Source organism: Ambystoma mexicanum, chromosome 7p, assembly GCF_040938575.1.
Source record: "Ambystoma mexicanum isolate Mex_15411 chromosome 7p, UKY_AmexF1_1, whole genome shotgun sequence".
Taxonomy (NCBI): domain Eukaryota; kingdom Metazoa; phylum Chordata; class Amphibia; order Caudata; family Ambystomatidae; genus Ambystoma; species Ambystoma mexicanum.
Window position 1 is genome coordinate 803,860,492 of NC_090939.1, and position 15,454 is coordinate 803,875,945.

Below are 15,454 nucleotides of genomic sequence, written 5' to 3' on the forward strand. Positions count from 1 at the left end.
ATAGTGCCAGTTTGAATAGCGTCTGCTAAAAAAGGAACACATTGGGAGAACAAGTGCTGCTTTATTTCAACAGGCTGCTTCTTAAGACTCTTATCCCTAAGATTGCTTGCTCTTTGGTTTACACAATATTTTCGACACAGTGGGCCTCATCATCCCTCCGGCGATAGCCGTGCCGGTAAAAACGGCACAGCTGCCGCCGGAGTCATTTTTTTTCCAGCGCCTTTTGGACTCAATTGGAATGGGGAGGATGGATGTACCGGCACTTGAGTTCAACATCTGTCAAGGTCTGCAAGCGGGTGCCTTTCTGCCCGCCAGGTCTGAAAGGCACCCGCTCGCAGAACTCGTAGTTTGCCTGTCTGGAAACAACGGTACCGGCAAGCTTACCGGTACCGTTGTTTCCAGACCGGCAAACGTATAATGAGCACCATTATCTCCTAGAACTCAGGGTGACACAAAGAAATGTAAAATAAAACAATAAAAAAATAGTGGATGCACGTGAATGTTTTATGAAAATCCATAAATATGTTGTTTTGTACATTAAGGATTATCTGACAACAAAAAGACATCAAGAAAAAGCTTTTTGGCAAAATGCAAGTGCTATCTGAAATTCTATCCACCTGAACATTCCCAAAATGAGTCTTTTTTAGTTATTATTTACATTGGGCATTGACGAATATTCAGAAATGCAATTAGTGTTTCAATAGTGCTGTAAAGGATAAATTGTCAGTCAGAAAAAATCATAATTCCCTCGGAGAAGAGAAGTGTGTCCAGTGTAATTCTTTTTTCCATTACTGAACTCTCCTGCCCTTCTTGCTGAACTTCCTGTGTCTGCCACACCCTCATTGTCTTCTTTGGACTCATATGCCAGGATGTCCTCCTCCTCCTCCAGTGTATCAATCCATGGCTTAGGCAGCAAGCCATGGTGTCTGTCTCTGGTGCCCGAGTTTGGCAGCACTAAGCTTCTTCTTTGGCCATCCACGTTGCATAACGGAGATTGTTCGTCCCTCCACTCAAGGTTAGACTGCTGTTGCTGCTGGGTATTTCCATGAGCAGGTCTTACACATGTCCTCTCCTTCCTTCTCACAGAGGCAAAGATCGAATCAGAGTCACTGTCACGGTCACCTAGGGACGGAAAATGACAGGTGCATTTGATCACTATGAATAAGTCATCAGCATAACTTGAATGTATTTGCAAACAATGGAATGCATTCGGTTTATGTGTGTGAGACTCCCTTCAGAGATGTATCTAGTCATTGAAATTGGCAGATGCCTCAGAACTTGGAAGGATTTGCAAACATAAACAAAATGAACATGACTATTGAGTTGGACTTGTCAGTTCACGTGACATTTCAGGTGTTGATATAGATGTTAATGTTATGATCTAATAAGGGGCGCATAGCATACAGTACTGCATTTTGAAAACAGAAAATGAGAGTAGGCCAAGTTGCAGGATGTATGGTGTAGAAATTAATTTGCGTTATCAATTCAGGTCAGACGCCACTACTGTGCCTTACATGTTGTTGCAATAAAATGCATGAAATGTGAGACTTCAAAATTATTCTGTATACTGTAGTGTCTTCATTGTTTTGTGGAGGAGAGGTGCAATCGTGCTGTACACCGTGACCATTTTCTTTTCATTTTGAATGGCCAGACATGTGTCCCCAATACTACAAAAAATGTAATTAATGAAAGCCCTAGTTAAGACACTCTTTAGTGACGTAAATATAGTCCGAACCACCATCCCTCAAAAATAATGTATGTCGCCGCTGCAATACATGGGAAACCAAGACTGCCAGACTGAACTTCAATAAGGTGTGAGCATGAAATATCCACATTGAAATTCCACTTTTATCTTTAAGGTGAGTCTATAAATAAAAAGAACGCCTCATGATCATGCCCACCACCTACTGAATTACAGGATCAGGTAACCGGAAGTATTCCACCAACAGTGACATGCCAACTTGAAGCCTCTGATCAAACAACACTGATACTCCTGGGTTGAAGCATGGAGGTAGGTCCTAGGTCCCTTGGATGCTATGCTTCAAAGGACTGCAATATGCGCAACTCAACACTGAGAAAACAATGTGTTCTTCAGATGACGAAATGTATCACCCAAACCTTTGACTAAGAATGGATATCATGAGAGAGTGATCCATGAACCTGTCATTCTCCACTAAACTCCCAACTCAACCCCTTTTGACAGTTAACCTGCTCTTGGGACCTCTGAAATGACAGTGGTGAGTCTGGCGCAGCGGTGCGTGACTGAGTGTATTTCAGTGTATTTGCATGCGTGCAACAGCTATGTGTGTTTGTGCATGCGTGTTGTGGGTGGGCAAGCCCACAACTGTGGAATAATGCGTGACGCAAAATGATTGTTTTCTTCTGCACTCAGTTTATTTCCACATGTTGTGCTCTGCCTCTAAATCAGTGATGGGCAACCTGTAGATAGTGTTCCCTACGACTATCGTCATACCAAACCGGTATAATCAATTACTAGGGATCACAAGAGCAATAGGGCAACACATCGGAAGGGCTGCAGGTTTCCTACCACTGATTCGACTGAATTCCCCATATCGCAGAAAACATTCTAACCTCCAAATTGGGGAATGTAACCTCACGCATTTTGCACTGTGCAGGCTATGTTTTGCTATGATATCATGTTATACTGTTTGGTCTTGTTATTTAGCCCTGCTATATAATGTTATACTATGTTACTGTATGTTAGGTTGTTATGCTATGTAACACCATACTGTGCTTTGTATGCCAGGCTTTGTTCTTGCTATTTTATGTTTGTTACGTTATGGCTTGCATTAATATGCAATGGCACGTATTGCTGGGATGTTTTATGATATGTTTCTTATTTTTCCTCTGCTGTTGTCACAGGATGCCATGTGCTTCAAGTTTTTTTTTTTTTTTGTTCAGGTTGAGGAATGGCATTCACTCCATAGGAGTCTGGACAGCGACATACAACCCCACCAACCCAGTTGGCTGCGGCACCGATCACTACCAATTCAGGAAAACTCCACCAGACACTCTAATTTAAGCCCTGGCCAAGTTATACATTGGCGAATCACAGAATTTAGAATACCTTATAAACATGAGGCCCAAACATCCACCTTGACAGCGGCAACAAAGCTCCATTTTGCACTTTAAAAACACCTCATTAAATAAATGATACATTTAACTGACAATCAGTTTGTTTATCAAAAGGACCTTATTATCCTATGATATAACTCCCAATGTTGACTAAAGGGAACGTCCTCAGCAGCTTAGTGGAAAATACTGCAAATTGCACACAAACACACATTTGACACTCCCTAACTTGTACATTTCCATTTTCTGTCTTCACACGAGTTAGTCAATACTTTCTTGGTTCCACATGTGTCCTCCCACAACAGACCTGGTAACTCCTCGAGCAGGTTTCCCAATGACTCTGAATTAGTCATTGTCACATAGACTCGAGTAAAGTTCACCAGTTAAGGGGTTAAATACGTGTCTGTAACTGCAGCACGGGGTATGACTGCAGCGGAGCAAGAACGTTTATGAATCAGTAATATGGGCATATAGCCTAAATAAAATCCCTGCACTAGCTTATAGGGGACGCATTCCTCACTAGTGGAACCCCAAATGGAAACTGACACCCAAAGGAGGGCTGCGAATAGAGCATGTGCATGGCAGATGGATCAGTTGGGAGCTTACCATTGGTAGTTTTCCCAGTATCACTGAGTTATCATGCCAACAGGGAAGGACACTCAATGGTGAAACATACTGATGCTGTTGGGGACATTAGGCTGATTCTGGGTCTTCTATAGGGCCAATGGCGCCTGAGCTCCAGCACAGCGCCCATGGTGCCCACATTCTTACTTAGGTTGCTGACGGTCTCAAAAACGGAAACCCCAGTAACATCTGAGTTGTCAAGCAATGACCAGCAAACTCCATTAACAATCAAAATACTGAAGTTAAGTGGAAATGTATTCATCCATTCAAAAACTCCCTGTTGGACTCATCCAGGTCCCAATGAAGGGAATTGTAGGAAACTGAACCTTACCCTACAGGTGAATCATCAACATACTGTTTTTCCCTAAAAAACACGTACAACACAATTACTATTCAACTGCAGCCATTTCTAAAAGAGACCAGGGGACTACAGCAACATTGTCCCGGTGCAAGTACAGTTGTGCATGGTATTAGTGCTATGGGGAAGATATGCCCGAGTGCAAAAAAACACCTTATTTCGGTGCATTCTTGCACCAGGGCAAAGACTGCCCAAGTTCTAATACGGAATGATAGTAGCACTAGGGCAAGCAATGCCTAGGTGGAAAATGCATTGAGAGCATAGGTGTTTAGTGCTACTTCTGCCCTACTGCCAATCCCATGCATAATTTCACTTCCACTGGTGCAAACGTAACCTGGCCGAAGGTTGTTTGGAGACTCACACTTTGTTTCTGATGAACAAGGCGGATAGAAACGTGTCTTTTAGACGCAGGCAGCGATGCATAATTAATGCAATGAACAGACTTTGCCAGTCAGATGGAGTCCCTGCCCTCTTTTTAATCTACAATAGACAGGGGTCATGCTTGTCACATCTTCATTTCTATATTTATATGTATTCTGTTGACAACTTTTTTTTTTTAATGAGGTGTGTCGTTTCCCAATTATACGGCTGACACATAATCCCTTGATTATCTGGTGATGCAACTAAAAGCAGGTTCCACCTTACAAACCTGTTGGTTCACATTAAGTTTTACATTAATGATAATTAGCGTTGTCTAAATTTAACCAATGCTGAATTGTTTCTGCTTGCTAATAAAATCACTCAAAGTCTGACAAAATTAAATTATAGGTTCCAATTGTAAATGAGATTATCCCGTCCCAGATTTAGCCCAATCCTCAGAAGTTATATTTGATGTTTCCCTCTATGCAGCAGTGCAAGAAAATGCCATTTCTATTCCTTTGCATCTGTGTCCGATCACTCCTATCCCATCAGTGACAATTGTGACCATAGCTCACATTATCATAGATTTAAATGTAGAGTAATTTAATGTCTTTCTCGCTTGGGGTACACAACCATGCCTTGTGTCATCTTCAAATGCTCATTAATTCTGCAGCAGAAATAATCTCTTACACCCAAAGCAAAGCACATAATGCACCCATGCTGACTAAGCTACAATGACTCTCTTTTGAAGGCAAGTCCCTGTTTACTCACACTCCAGAATTAATACAACCTTCTAGGGAACACGCCAGGAGATAGCTTGCAAAGATAACAAGGTTTAATAGTACAGAATACAAATATCAGCAAAGGGCTCTGCTGCTAGAGAACGTTCTGCCTCTAAATTGAATGTTGATACCTTTTAAGATGCCACAGTGTCATGGATGACATCACATATGGAGTCTGATCCCACACAGCTGATTGGTACAAACGTATACATGGTCCTGCTCCATAGGAGATGCCAGGCTGCAATTGCTTGGTATCTTCTCCGCCTGTCAGGCTTCACGTGGGTCAGCTGGGCTCATCTCACCGAGGAGTGAAGGGCAGGTCTCCCATAAGTAACTTTGTAAAAACTATGCTAGCATGCTACGCCTACTACTATATCACTGTAGCATGCACCTGGGAGGCTTGGGGGATTGGTGTCAGTGGGAAGGGAGGAGGAAATACAGTCACACTGTCCCACACATTCTAGGCTTTGTTGATACCCCACCTCTCGCACCGAAGGCATTCACCCTTGCTCGATCTATAATGTATCCGTCCCTGTTCCTCGTGTTACAAATGATGTGTTTTATGCTGAGGGGTGAAACCCTTGTGCATGCTTAGATCTTTTATGGTTACTTTGGTTTATGCTAGGGGCTGAGGGGTCACTCGCTATCATGGAATGCAGGGATGTGGGGGTCGGGCCGGTGATGTGGGCTCTGGCTGTGGGGAGGCTGGGTAGAGGGTTAGAGGCCTGCTGGCAGCTTGGTTGTGATGAATGGACACTGCGAGGAGCCTGGAGTTGTCTCACAGCATTGCAGGTCAAATTCCTCCAAAATGATACTAAATGATTGCAACAGTGATGAGACAGGGCGGAAGCGAGCTTCCGTGAGAACTGGTGGTGTGGACTCATTGTGCCTTAATGATCTGGGCCTCGTAACATCCTTTTATGAAGTTCGACTGGTGCATCGCAGCCAGGGAAGTCTGTGTCTATGCCATAGTCACGAAATGGCATCTCTTTCTATGAGCCTTCTAAAGTTATTCATCTGCCGTTTGCGCTATATTATATTCACAGCCAGTTTCACAGTATGATTCTCTACCCCTTGGACACTACACTATTTCATAGGGGATTCACCTCACCTGAAAGCACTTAGGAGGGTGGGATATACTAATATCTACCCCAAAACTTTAAAGGCTAAAATCATCTCTACGTCTCTAACCCTCATCCACAAGGTCTTGCACAGAACAGCTCTCCTGTATTTCTAATAATATAAAATTGCTTCATCCTATCATGGACGGTTCGCCATGATTACACAGTCTCCACTCTGAAAGCGGTACGTTTAAACAATTTACTTTAGTCAATCTATGGTGAATCCATTTTTTTCAATTATGGAGGATGCTTCCATGCCTCTTTCAGCCCTGTTAATACTCCCCTGCCCATATAAAGATACACACACAAACATATTGGTGGCTCGTGAGAGGGTCTGTGGCAACAGTGATTTGCTTTAACTCTGACAATCCATCTAAGTATCATTTAAGAATCTCGTACAGCAAGCCTACTCCCATCCCAGCCTTTGCTACCTGCGCACACTCATGACACCAGCTGACCTCACCCACTATGCCCCTGGCCACCTCACTAGATCAGACCTTTTGCCTTTATCCATATTAAATGTCTCATCCAGTCTGTTATTGAGCCTTCACTTTTGATCCTTTTTCCAGACTCATTCTTTCATCCATTTTATTTCACAAGTGTTTCATTTCTTTTTCTTTTTACATAATTTTGAGGACACACTTATCATATGTGTGTATTATTCACCTAATAATTCCTTTTGTGCTTAGACTAAAGGGCACCTTCCCACTGCATTCCTTTCCACTGTTCAATGTTCACCTCTTTTCTCCTCGTAGCCTTTGGTGACTCTCCCCATTTTAACACTTGGCCTAGCATGCCCTCTGTCTCTTTCCATATGAAGTGGAACTGACTACATGTGTCTCTGTCTCCCCTATCATGTTTTACGATGCATTTCTGATTTCTCAATGCTCACACCAAGCAACATGAGACGGGGCTCAGGATCTCATCAGATTTCCACCCCTACCCCCACCCCACAACTATGTCAGGAGACATATGTACCGTACCACATGCAGTTTAGATTGTATTAGTTCCCTCCACTACAGCTCAATACAGAGGTGAGGCCCTTTCTGTTTATGTCCTCCATAATATAACTGTTCTATTTTTAATGGATCTGTGCAGTGCGTCACTATTGTTTAAAAAAAAAAACATGTATTTAAACATACATATAGTCCGTAAATAGGATTTGTATAAATAACTATTAATACTCATATTACATTCAGATAAAAGATACATAATACATATTGGAACTCACAAAAAATGTATTATGAGTCATCATAAACATACATATTGAACTAAAAACAGCACAGAATTACAAATCGTCAAGCATTTCAAATATGTAGTTACTAAATTTCATAACATTAATTTCATTAGAAAGTCTGTTCGTATTTTGTCACGGCTGACACATTCTACTAACAAATGTTTGCTGTATTCAATTGTTGACTCACCACATAATCTGCATAGCCTTTCACAACTGGGGATCCCTCTTCAGATACGTATAGCTTCCAAAGATTTGGCCCTATTGAATTTAAGCAACATATACCGCCTCATAACATGACTATTTGGAAAGGCAGATAAGTACTTCTGAGAGCCTCCCCTGCTCATTCAATAGTCTATAAATATGCCACTATTGGTATTAGTTAATAATGCCACCATAGTGCATTCGTTTTCATAATCAGCAAGGCACTTCTTCATCAGATTTATATAAGACAAATCCAATATCTGGGGGATATCCATCCTAAACTGCTCATCCTCCCACTGTGTAGCATATTTGAAAATGATTTAAATAGTTTATGAATGATATACTACCTTCTTATACAGTTGTAAACATCGTATTATTGTTAGGGACGCAATGCAGATCATATTACATTCCATTTGAAGATTTTGGCATCCTAAGCAGCCTTTTTGTAACTTCCCTTCAAATCTAATTACCTCTACCTTGTACATTCTACCCCATACTTCCACACCATACAATAGACGCTGCAAAATTTGTGCACGGTAGATAGTAAATAAGGTGCGAACAGAGTAGCCCCCATTTTTACCTGCAAATGTATGTAAAGCTCCCATTTACTGAGGGATCTTATCACACACATGATCCCATTGTAAGGCTCATTTAAGTTGATCATCTACCATCACCCCAAGATATGTATAGGAATGGACTTGCTCCACTCTACGTTTATTTAATTTCCACCTATAGCTTTTGGTCTTAGCTTTGGTGGGCTTAAAAACCATCATTTTACTTTTGTTAGTATTTATTTTTAGTCCATTCAGAGTGGAATATTCACCCAATACCTTAAACATCACGTTTAAACCACAAGGGGTGTAGTCTATTAACACAAAATCATTGGCGTAACTGAACCAAGATATAGAGAGATCCCCAAACCTAACTGCATAGCCATCAGTTCATCTACTCACCATCAACCCTATCTTTCCTTTACACATCACATAGCTGTAGTCACCAAAACATGCAATCTAAAACTACATTTTCAGCACTAAAGAACCATTTAAATAAAATAATACACAATTTTGGTTAAACTTTGGTTAATCAACACTGACTTGATCTCTGTACATGGCATTATCCTCTTCATTATTGATAGTGCTCATCAAGCCAGTTTGGCATAATTGGACAGGTGAGGACTCATTTGTGATAGGTGCTCAGTAGTGTGCATGTCAATTTGCGTTGTCTTTCATATGATGTGAAATGCTTATCTTCGCCCCCTGCCTCAGATATGCTGGGCTGATCAATGCACCAAAGTAAACTCTTTAGTGTGCAACATCTGTGCATGCACCTTTGCAATTTAAAAGCCAGATTGACCAGCATCAGATGGTGATCAGTATATGCTTCTTATACTTGATGGTCTCACAGTATCATGCACATTCATAGATCTCTGTGAAAACGTGAGATTCACTTTATTGTGAGAAATGTTTCCATTTTAGTGGTTCATTTGTACGATTTGGCCATGTTGAGGCCTGCTAACCCTCTTGAGTTTATATACATGTCTGTTTGATCAGGCCCCTCTTTCAAATTACTGGGATTTTCTGTTCCATCACAAAAAACATTTGTGTAATCCCTTTGTTGAATTTACACTGAATGTAATCAGGTTTCTTGCAAGAAAATCATTCTGACTTTCTCTTGTCTTTGATTGTGTGCAATTAATTCACTTTGATTTTCTCTTCTCCCATGAAAACAAAATTGACTATGCTGTGTGTATCACTCAAGTCAATCACTGTGATTTGATGCTCTATCACAAAAAAGCAGGTGCTATATTGGTGAGTCAAGCCTGTAACTTTGATTTTTTGTTGTCAAACAGAAAACATGTTTGCCATGTGTATCCCTCAATCCAGTCACTGTGATTTTGTGTTTCCACAAAAACATATGTGTCAAGTGTTTCAATCATGTTGACTCTCTCTGATGTTCTGTTCCATCAGAAAAAAATCACTCATGGTATGCGTCATGCAAGCCAGTTACTGTGATTTTCTGATCCTTAAAAAAATAAACATTACCTACTCTAATTATGATGTATAATTTCTAAATTGACTTGCTCTCCCAACATCCGCCTGCACTCTTTTAGATCTTAGAATTGTGTGCCTGTTATAGCCTGAATGTTGAAACAGGCCAAATATTATTACCTGCACAAAAACTAGCGTGCTGCAAGTTGACTAACTGGAATCTGCACAGATTCAAGTGATCATGAGGTTAAGCAAACGACAACATCCAGGAATAGTTGTACAATCTCACCCTTTACAAAAAGAAAAGCTGTTTTTCACCGGAAAGGGCATCCTGAGACCAAGCCATCTATTCAATTCCCAGGGTTTAAAGATTGGCCAACCTGAACTATTGCAGCGGGTTGGATTCAGGAGTTCAGACGAAACAAAGTGGTGGATGCAGGGGCTACAAAAGCACTGTAACCGAGATTGTTACAATAGTCCAGCACTTAGTTCAGATTGCTTCCTTCCTGAGAAGCTTTTATTTTATACCAATCTAAGCCAGGAATAGAATTGAAACTGATATCCGTTGCAAACCAAAACCTTTATGGAAACAATTCAACCGTTCTGCACAAGTGTCTCAAACTAATCATATCAAGCTCGGATCTGCAGCAAGCACCAGAAGGTAAACTGTCAGTCCAACGATGCAATTAACAATCCATTTTAAGCGATAGATGCACTTATAGGAAGACACTTCTGTACTTTTAATTAAAATGATTCTTCAAAATCATAAAATGAAATATGTGAATCTTCTCCATCTGTTCTTCATGTGTGTGTTTCCTACTACAAATGTAATACCTTAGTCTTATGTGCAAATGAATACATAAAGTGGGGGAAATTGCTTCTGGTGTGTAGTGGGGTGGGGCCAAATCTAACTCTCATTCCCCCACACGATCCTCATCACGAAGGTAGAGAAACAACAGATGTGCCTCACCTCTAGGCCCATCACCATGAACTTCGATTTATCACAGGTGTGAGAAGCGCTATTTGCTCAGAGAGCCATTCAGACCATACCCAATCAATGACGGTATGGAAATTACATTGATCGAGCAAGTCAACTGACTACAAAGCCAGAAATCAATGACATCATCACTGATATCATGATGTAGTCGCATTATACATGAAGTACATGTTCATCCATTCATGACGTTATACAAACATGCCCTAATTTATTGTAAATAGGCACAAAACACATGCTTATGACCCATGTAGGTAAGAGGACAGATAAATGTACATATCATTGTGTTCATATCTTTCAGCAAAGCTGAAACCACAAGATTTAAAGAGTTCATATATTTAGCTTGAACATGCTTGACTGCTGTTAACATGGAGAAGGCATAGGGAATGATTTAGAAGCTATGGGTCTCTCAAATGGATGGCAAAGGAGAGACAGGCTTCGAGAACATGGAAAGGCTGACACAATCACTGCAGCTAGAGGCGAGCAGAAACAAGGAACTCAGCCAAGGATAAGTGAAGACGGAAAAGTTCCAGTTACCAAGACAATAAGCCACTTGCAGAAAGTCCAGCTAACATCATCATAATTACAGGCAAGAGGGCTTCATTTTGTGGTTTCAGCACATGTGAAGTAACAACAAATGAGAGTCGAAAGGTGGTCTCCTCCCGTCTATACCTTAACTGTTGTATCACAAAAATGACAGAAGGTTATTTATTAAAAAGTTATTCCTCAAGCTGGATCCTTAGCGATAACTAATTAGCCCTGTAGGTAAGTAACCTCATGCACAGTCGCCGCCAGCCCTAGTGAGTGCTGGTGTGCCAACTACAAATTGGGTGTAGAGCTCCTCTCCCTATCCTCTCTCACTACTTTTCTAATTTCTAAAAGTAAGTGCAAACGTGGTGGGGGTCGGTCTCAGTCTTTAATATTGCCGCCTCCAACGCGTATGTCTTATCACACAAAACGTTTTCCCTATGATCAGTGGTCAAGGGATGTTAAAAATAAAGTATTTCTGTTTGCCTAACATTGAGTTAGATAGAACTAGCGATTATAATTGCTTCAAACAAGCCCCCTACATCTATATATATGGGGTATCGGAGTCTGGATAATCAGTCCAGCACTACTTAGGAGTATGTCAACCGGTTTCAGTGGGATTTAGTTAGTGGCCGCTTTCTTCAGGACGAATATTTATGAATGTGGTATTCTATGTGTAATCTTCAATTTTGTGAAGGTTATGAGGATATCTTCGGGTGTCCAATGGGCTTAATAAATGGATCCCTGAATCCTATAGGATAAAACAACAAGAAAGACAAGTGGAACTGTCCTCAGTCTACGGGTGCTTCTCAACGGGTTGCTGCTATGCAGTATGTGGGTTTGTCTGTCCACACATTCTAACGGTAAGTATTTTCTTACCTGTGTATGGCAGTCTTTTCTTATTGCTGCCTGTTCTATGGTGAGCTCATCTTGTGCTCGACTATGTGTGTTCCATACTGGAATCTGTGGATCAATTAATGATCAATGCTGGTATCTCTTTTTCTCGTACTCTTATTTTCTGCCCCTATGGGGGAATTGTACTGCAACAAGGCACAACAACGCAACTTATTCACCTGTCTTCACTGTTGGGTCCCACACCTACCTACCTTAACTACAGGGCTAATTAGTTATCGCTAAGGATCCAGCTTGAGGAATAACTTTTTAATAAATATCCTTCTGTCATTTCAGCACATGTGACCCAGCTGAGCTGGATGATGCCCATTCAAACAATATAGACAAGGAGAGCTGTTCCCATCAAACCAAGGGAGAAGAAGCTACAAGTATTGCAGCTGGATGTTCAACTGAATGCACTCTCACAGGCTTTGGTGATCAGAGAATGGCAACATTAGGGAACATTTTGCACCAACAATGTTCATTCCCATTGCCTTGAAAATGTACACTCAGCCTGGTCAATGTCCAGGGTCCCAGGGATGGGAGGGCACACTTGGACCAATCCAGATTCACCTTTCACGTGGGGATAATTTGTTGCAAGGGCAAATGGTCTCCCTGCGTCCCTACGACTGATACTAGTACGAGCGGCCTTATGAGGGGTCCTAGACATGGGTGTCCAATCATAGGATTAACCCACAGGTTCTCTACAGGTAACCTGCTCAAACTGACCAGTGTAATCGGCTGATAGGTTTTTTGGGTTGGAACCTGAATTTGTGACGTTAAACTGGGATAAAACCAGGCGACACATGCTTAGAAGATGAAAGCTTTGGAGATTATCTGTTTTTCTGTTGTGATCCCTCTCATTTTTGTTTGGTTAAAAAAAGACAGTAAACTTTGCCCCATGGCTGAGACTCCTGTTCTTTTAGCTGGGAGTCGTTGATGGGCCCGAGTGTTCTGTGATAACAATCGGGGAACTGCTAGAGAGTCCTGGCCATGCAATACAGGTGTTTTTATGTGGGAGCAGCTCACTCCTGTTACTGGTGGCATGAGGAATATGTGCTCTGGTGCAATGTCCCTACACTAATATAGTGAGATTTCACATAGGTATGGGTAGCCCACACTCGAGTGGAAATTTACAATATGATCTACTAACTGGCTCAATACATAACAATATCATTGATGATGATGGACAATATTTTTTAAACAAGGCCATTATTGCTAAACTCCATGGTGTACACATACTCTTGTGGAGATCACCAATTTAGAGCATGTGTCTGGTGAAGGCCATCACGTTTGTGTAGGTCGTTGTTTCCACATTTACATTGCATGTGTATTTCCTTTGTATGTGTGCACAGAAGGATCATAATCATGGCAGTGAGCATGCCCACAGTGTGATTCTGGCCTCTGTGTATCCTTTGTTCTTCGTGTTGTATAAATAAATGTACACTGATGACCAAAAAAAAAACAATAAGGATCGACAGTTCTCTTCTTATGGATGTGTGTTTTGAAGAAATACTAATAATATGAAAATGGACAGACATCCGCAAGAATCAATTGAGACTGTATAGCAGGGCATATATTTATTACCACCTGGAGTATTTGGACAGTTAATACTCAGGCATTCATAATGATAGATTGTAAGCAAGAACTATGCTTGAATGTTTACTGGTACTTTACGATAGGCATGTACAACATTAGGACAGAATGACACATGTGAATGTCCTGATGAGAAAACAAAGCATGCAATACGGCTTCATGATGATAATGAAAAAATAATGCTACTTGTTTCAGTTTAAAAATAAAACATTTAGGGGCCAATTCATAGAATTCGGCGCACAAGTGGCGCACGCGGCTGGCGCACAGTGTGCGCGTGCGGTAGTCTGCGCCAGCCGCGTGCGCCGAAACACATTCAGGCGCACAGCGTATTCATGGAATCCAACATCCACAACCAGCCGTGACGCAGAGTGGCGCAGCGACCCTGCAGCAGCGTCAGTTACGCCCCCAAGAACGCCCCTTGCGCAGGGAAAAGCCATCAAAATCCCCAATCCAGCGCAAAGGGCAGCAGCAAACGCAGAGCGGGGAGCGTGTATTTCAGGGGTGTGCGAGAAATTCTACACGCGATTGGCCTGGGTACGTGTATTACAGGGGTGCGCGAGAAAATCTACACGCGATTGGGCTGGGTACGTGGATTTCAGGGGTGCGCGAGAAATTCTACACGCGATTGGCCTGGGTACGTGTATTACAGGGGTGCGCGAGAAATTCTACACGCGATTGGGCTGGGTACGTGGATTTCAGGGGTGCGCGAGAAATACTACACGCGATTGGCCTGGGTACGTGGATTTCAGGGGTGCGCGAGAAATTCTACACGCGATTGGCCTGGGTACGTGGATTTCAGGGGTGCGCGAGAAATTCTACACGCGATTGGGCTGGGTACGTGGATTTCAGGGGTGCGTGAGAAATTCTACACGCGATTGGCCTGGGTACGTGGATTTCAGGGGTGCGCGAGAAAATCTACACGCGATTGGGCTGGGTACGTGGATTTCAGGGGTGTGCGAGAAATTCTACACGCGATTGGGCTGGGTACGTGGATTTCAGGGGTGCGCGAGAAATTCTACACGCGATTGGGCTGGGTACGTGGATTTCAGGGGTGCGCAAGAAATTCTACACGCGATTGGCCTGGGTATGTGGATTTCAGGGGTGCGCGAGAAAATCTACACGCGATTGGCCTGGGTACGTGGATTTCAGGGGTGCGCGAGAAATTCTACACGCGATTGGCCTGGGTACGTGGATTTCAGGGGTGCGCGAGAAAATCTACACGCGATTGGCCTGGGTACGTGGATTTCAGGGGTGCGCGAGAAATTCTACACGCGATTGGCCTGGGTACGTGGATTTCAGGGGTGCGCGAGAAATCCTACACGCGATTGGGCCTGTGCGAGTGGGGCAGTGTATTACGTAGGTGTGCGGGAAGTTGAAGAGGTGAATTGCCAGTGTGGGTCCTCCCAGGTCTCCCCTCTACCCCCTCCACGACCTCTGCAGGCAGCCCTACCACAGGGGACTACCCTGCACCCCTGGTCATGTCCCGCAGGCAGCCCATCCACCATGGGCATGCCCCCCAGCCAAGCCACATGTCCCCTTGCACCCCCACCCCCCAGCAGGCCCCCACCCATGTCTCCCAGCACCCCCACCCCTCCAGTCACCAGGGGCAGCCTCCACAAGGCCCCCACCCATGTCTCCCACCACCCCCACCCCTCCAGTCACCAGGGGCAGCCTCCACCAG

The 15,454-nt window shown here is 42.8% G+C and overlaps 1 protein-coding gene across 2 annotated transcripts in view; it reads right to left on the bottom strand.

The window, feature by feature from the left end:
- Positions 1-483: 483 nt before the first annotated feature.
- Positions 484-15,454, bottom strand: part of LOC138526328 (sodium/hydrogen exchanger 4-like) — a 794,744-nt gene continuing 779,773 nt past the window's right edge. For both annotated transcript variants that reach the window (XM_069636929.1, XM_069636928.1), the window contains exon 12: positions 484-1,122. In XM_069636929.1, the coding sequence (XP_069493030.1) occupies positions 728-1,122 (395 nt within the window). In that variant the 3' untranslated portion in view covers positions 484-727. The remainder of the gene's footprint in view (positions 1,123-15,454) is intronic.